This window comes from Microplitis mediator, chromosome 7 (assembly GCF_029852145.1).
Source record: "Microplitis mediator isolate UGA2020A chromosome 7, iyMicMedi2.1, whole genome shotgun sequence".
NCBI lineage: Eukaryota > Metazoa > Arthropoda > Insecta > Hymenoptera > Braconidae > Microplitis > Microplitis mediator.
In genome coordinates this window covers 8,943,660-8,949,596 of record NC_079975.1, presented here as the reverse complement: position 1 = coordinate 8,949,596, position 5,937 = coordinate 8,943,660, and the positions used below count along the sequence as shown (strand labels likewise).

General features: G+C 30.0%; 1 protein-coding gene across 1 annotated transcript; it reads right to left on the bottom strand.

Moving 5' to 3' along the window:
- Positions 1 to 1,712: 1,712 nt before the first annotated feature.
- Positions 1,713 to 4,774, bottom strand: LOC130671384 (uncharacterized). The gene is made up of 4 exons (XM_057475248.1): positions 4,615 to 4,774; positions 4,031 to 4,531; positions 2,895 to 3,155; positions 1,713 to 2,794 (listed from the first exon to the last, which is right to left on the bottom strand). The coding sequence occupies exons 2-3, from the start codon at positions 4,511 to 4,513 to the stop codon at positions 2,991 to 2,993; spliced, it is 648 nt and encodes a 215-aa protein (XP_057331231.1). The 5' UTR covers positions 4,514 to 4,531; positions 4,615 to 4,774; the 3' UTR covers positions 1,713 to 2,794; positions 2,895 to 2,990.
- Between the last annotated feature and the right edge of the window lie 1,163 nt (positions 4,775 to 5,937).

Sequence of the window (5,937 nt, the reverse complement as noted above, 5' to 3'; positions counted from 1 at the left end):
TTTTAAATTTTTTTAGTTCAAGTAATTAGGCTTTACCATATTTTTTTTCGTTATCTCCAATGTTAAATATAATATAATACAATATAAGATAAAAGATTTAATTTAATAAATTTGAAATAAAAATTACTACAGAGTCAATTTTTAAAATTTTCATTCCAACAATTTGTCATCGTAGACTGATATTACTGGCCGTACGATATGTTCAATAATAAATTCGATATGTTTCTGATACGTAAAAATTTTGGGAAGTAAATATGTCATAGAAAATTCGAGTTATAAAATGAGATATGTAAGTTAGCTTTTGAAGGGGTTTTTTTTTTAAGGGCTTTTAGACACTACCCCCTTCTCCAACGCTTTTAAAATATTTAATGACTTTCTATTCTCATGACCGTAGTCAAATTTTCTTAATTAACTAAAAAAAAATTACAGCATTAATTAAAAAAAGGACAGCGTAGTTCCCTGTTTAGAAAATCTCATAGAATCCATTAGATTCTCATAATTTCCTATAGAAATTATATAAGAATGAATGAGTTCTATGAAAAGTACTATCGGCCTTATACACACAGATATAAAAATCTATTGGATTTTTTAAGCACGGTCGCAATTTCTCCGAGATGTAAATTAAAAAAAAACTACTTACAATTGCAATTAATTAGGAGCGAATTGCAATTTGTTACATAAGAATTTGACTTTTCGAATTATAATGTTGAAAAAGAGATTTCATTGAAATTTATTTATCGAATTTCGGTCAACTTCTAGTTAATAACAATCGTAAGTACTCTCTAAAAATGAATTAGTGAAATTCACTGCGAATCAGTAGATAATCACTGTTTCTCCAGCTGTAAGTATACTACTTATTTAACCAGTGGTATACTTATAGCTGGTTCCCAGTACATATTTACTAATTCGTAGTGAATTTCACTAATTAATTTCTAGAAAGTAATTTTTTAAAAATCTATTTATCGGCAACGATGTAACCACACTGTAAAAAAATTTTAGCGTGAAAATGGTCCCCGAGAACTTTTCACGATATCCTTGGTGTAATTAAATGTTTAAGCGTCATTAAATAAAATTTAATTACGCTTACGACCGTTCAAGATCATCGAATATTTTTAAAAAGAAGGGGAGGGGGGGTTGTTCTCGAATGCCTTTAATTTACGAAATAAAATATTATTACTACATTTAAAACTAACTTTTAAAATAAATTTAATAATTATTTTTCGTTGAACTACATTTAACATATTGTATTTTGTTAATTAACTTACTTATTAATTATTTCTTGAACAGTTTGTTCATTTTTGTCTGATAAAAGCCGATGGCAAGGCATGTGCGTTATATTTTTTTTCAACTATTCTGTAGGGTGTGCTTAGTATTTCTAAAGTTTATAAGCGAATTACGGTATTTGTAAGAATTTCGGTAAAATATGGAATTTTTTGGTAACGCAGTATATCTTACGTTGAACTCGAGGTAACTTACCGTAAATTTGCCTCAACCCTGCGGTATTTTTCTGTAAAGTTAATTACACCCTGGCAGATCCGAACTACGGTAATAACCGAAATTTAAGATAATTTGCCGTAATTTACGGTATGTGGAATAATTACGGCAGTCTACGGTAAACTTCTGGCATTTTATGGCAGATTTTGCGTTATTTTTACCGCGAATTCGGGCTGGAAGAATTATAAATTGTCGTAACATTGCGGCAAGGTCTGCGGCATTTCACCATATAGCAAAGTAAATATACATACTATAAAGTAAAGTATTGCACTATAAAAACAAAAAATCATACAGCTCTTACGAAAAAATACCGCAAATTTCGGTAAATTGCCGTATTTTTACCGCAATTAGCCGTAAAACACTGCAAATTGCTGTATATTTCTGTAAACTACCGTTAAGTATGGCCGTGAAAATACCATACTTTATGGACAATTACACCAAAACTGCGGTAACACCGTAATTTGGATTCGCCAGGGACTGCACCGTATTAAGGCGGAATTCCGCAAATTACAGAAAATTGCCGTAATCCAAGTCAATTACCGTAAAAACGCGGCATTATATGGTAATTTACGGTAATCAGGATCCAATAGGGATATGGAAATGTTGCCAACATACAAGGATATAAAGGATATAATACTCAATGTCACTCGATCTATACAGTAGTTTATTTAATAAATGCACGAAGAAAAAAGCCGTAAGATGTCTCAAGTTAGGATCATGGAGTCTCAGTTAGAAAAATACTTTACTTAATTGTTAATAAAAAATGTTAATACTTTATGGAATTCGAACATATTTTTAATAAGATTCCCTCAACAATACTTAACTTTTATGGCGCATGAATTAATATATGCAAGGTTATAAGCTGGCGCTGCATTGATCTACAGACGCGAGCGTTGATTAATTAAATGTGCATGTGCAGTATAGAGGGTTATATGACACGATTAACCAAACAGAGAAGATTGTATTATAATATAATATTTTATGAGGCCGACTTTATCCAATCAGCATATTCTTCGGGTACGTAGCGAATACGTGGTAAAACACATTTAAATCCTCGTTCAAAATGGTCTTTTGTTAGTGTTTTAGCACATATATTTTCGCGTAACGCACTAAAAATAGCGTGACGACATACTGTATGGATTTCTGCACCTGAATAACCCTTAGTTTTTTCTGCGAGATCGTTAATCACGACACTTTCATCTATAGGCAATTTTTTCAAATTTATTTTAAATATTTCTTCACGAGTTTGATGATCTGGCAATGATACTTCAATCCTTGAATCAAATCTTTCTGAGAGTGCCTATAAAATAAATTTAAAAATAATTAATTAGGTATTAATTGAAACAAAAGAAAATAAAGACTAGTAGATATGTATGGTTGTAATTAACATTAATTATTACGTTATCTAAACAATCAGGTTTGTTAGTAGCAGCGAGAATTTTAACATTTTCTAAATGAGCAACACCATCAAGTTCCGTTAATAATAATGTTAAGATTCATTCTCGTTCATTGTTGTCGGCGTTTTCGATGGGTCTTTTACCACCGATTGCATCGATTTCGTCAATAAACACAATTGATGGCGCATTTTCTCTTGCTTTACGAAATACTTCCTGTATTGCGCTCTTGGATCCGCGGACCCACTTTGAAAATAATTCTAGACCCTAAAAAAATTTATCATTTTATTAACTCCCTCCACTTGGCGGGAAATTTCAAACTACAAATTTCGTTTTCTTATTCTTCAAATTTTATATTATAAATATCTCAATATAATGCATTATTTTAAAAAAATATTAAATACTTCTAAGTATTACACGGAAAACAGAGCAGTTTAAAAATTACAGTTTCTACAGTAAAAAAGGTTTTCGGGGCAAAAATCTTTAAACATTAAAGCTTAAACTGTAATTTTAGAAATTTGTTATAGTAATAAAATTAATACAATTTCAAGCAGCAAATTTTACAGTTTAAATCGACAATATCGAGTTTGAAACTGTAATATTTGTTATTTCTGTAAAATTTACTGATAAAAAATGTAATTTTTACAGTTTCAGACTCGGAGCGCTTTACTACTATACGAAACTGTAATTTGTTAACTGCTCTTTTTTCCGTGTACAAAAAAAAATTTTCTGGCATTTTTCAAACAAATTCATACTTGCAAAAAATATCACACTTTTTATTTTTAATAACTTAAATTTTCAATGGCAAAAAATTTTTTCTTTTAATTGTAATAAAATATTTGCGATAAAAAAAATACTAAAAATTCAGTAGTGTTTGTGAAAATTTTGTAACTTTAACTGAAAATTTTTGGAGCGTGTTTTCAAATATTATGATGAAAAAAGAATTTTGTGGCGTAAAAAACATTTTGCATTTTGAGATAAAAAAAAAAATTTCTTTAAAGAAGTTTTTTTCGGATAACTAGCATGCATATTCGCATAGCTAGCATAAAAAAAATCAAGCCTTTTATTTATAATTGCCTTGTTGCTCGTACTACCTTAATGAATAATTAAAAAAACATTATTGTACAATTAAAAAAAATAACCTTGACGTTGATAAAATGGAGTTTGCTCTCAGTCTCCAAAGCTTTAGCGAGCATCGTCTTCGAGCAACCCGGTAGACCATACATCAAAAGACTTTTCGAAGGCTTGATTCCTGTTTGTAAAAATGCTTCCGAATGCTTCAGAGGCAGCTCAAATGTTTCTCGTAACTTCTGCTTCACTGATTCTTGACCAGCGATATCAGACCATTTGACATTCACCACTTCCTCAAAATTTTTTCTTATCAACGATGCTGTGCCTTGATGCTCGTCCAAATGACAGTTAATAGCGCCAATAGATCTATATAGGCCACTTATATTGAATTGAATAATTCTTAGCGGAGCTGGGAAACTGAACGTAGAATATAATTCATCATCAGCATCCAAACCATTAGTTTTAAGTCTCATGTTATCGAACTCATCATTTACCGCTAGATTATTATCACTGTCATTGACAACTATGGATAAACTTTTTTTTTGTTCCGACATTTTTAGACCTTATAAGACCTTCAATTTTAAAATAAATACTTAAAGTTTTATTTATATAAATGTAAAAAAAAATATTTAAATATTTAATTTGTTAATATTACCTTAAAATTCAAATTATAGACTAAACTATAATTATGTATCAAAAGTTTTTTGATTTGATATTTAGTTTTTTTATTTAGTTATTAACTGTTACGAACGTTCCAACACGAGCACGAGGTACAATGAATATCGGCTTGCATGCTTGCATCCAAGGCACCCCCAATTACGTTAACCTAAAACGACTTATAGCAAAAATGGCTATGAGCGATAGTGACACCTAGCCAAAATGTCAAAAAGCAAACGGAACATGAGCCAAAAGCCCCGCAGGGGCACTTTTGTACACTCGTTGTCATTAATGCCTGGTCCCCCAGACTACAAAATCTTAGCCATGCAGGGGACCAGGCATTAATGACAATGAGTGTACACTTCACAAGACGCCTTAAAATTTTTCAAATATCATCAGTTTGTAGTAAAATTTAATCAAAAACAAATAGAATGATATAAAAACTATATATCTACTACCATTCATTATTCCGTAAAGAAGAGCAGAAAATATTTTTCTTTATACCTCGGCCGAAAGTACGTACGTTCGGCCTCGAGTTCACGGCAGAAAATCTAACATTCGTGCCGTGCTGGGATTACTCGCGCGCCATCTATAACAGCAGGTCGAAAGAAAGCAGTAGCGGGACGAAAGAGTTTTTAATAAATTTAATAATTTAAAAGAAATTAGAAATTATAAAAATCAAAAATTATTTAAAAGTTGCGCCTACAGTTTTTTTAATTTTCTTCAAGTGCATATTTTTAGTTTTTATTTTTTTGTAATCAATAAATAAAATCATAATGATAGTTGTTGTTCAAGTGTTTAAAATACATTCCAAATTATTCATAAAAGTATCCTAATTTTATAAAAATAAATATTTTTGTACCATCAAGAATAATTACAAATATAAACAATAATAAAATATCATGTCAAACTGAGAATTAATACAAAATTTTAAAATTGACTATGAATGACTTTAATGATTATATCATAGACTTCTATAAATTATTAAATTACAATTATTATAAATATATATATACATGCTAGCGTCAACTTTTGATTAATATTTTCTATTTGAAAAAAAAATATATAGATAGCCATAGATGTACGATGTGTGTGAACCGCGGGGGCAGGAGGGGAAGTACTTTACTCTACATGTTTGTACGGATTCCAAGCCAGCCAAACTTATGGATTTCTCTGATTGTTTTTTTTATTTTTTTTTTTTTTTTTTTTATTGAAAAAATACCCAAGAGGTGTACTATACACCTTAGGAATTCCCAATCTAGCCAAATTTTTCTGATTTTTTTTTTTTTTTTTTTTTTCAATTAAAACGAGCCTTGTCACT

Bases quoted from the DNA above. Each gene is read 5' to 3' on its own strand.
- LOC130671384 (XM_057475248.1), bottom strand. From the start codon at position 4,513: ATGTCGGAACAAAAAAAAAGTTTATCCATAGTTGTCAATGACAGTGAT. The intron at 3,156-4,030 runs GTTATTTTTTTT...AAATTTTTTTAG, and splicing joins TCCATTTTATCAACGTCAAG to GGTCTAGAATTATTTTCAAA.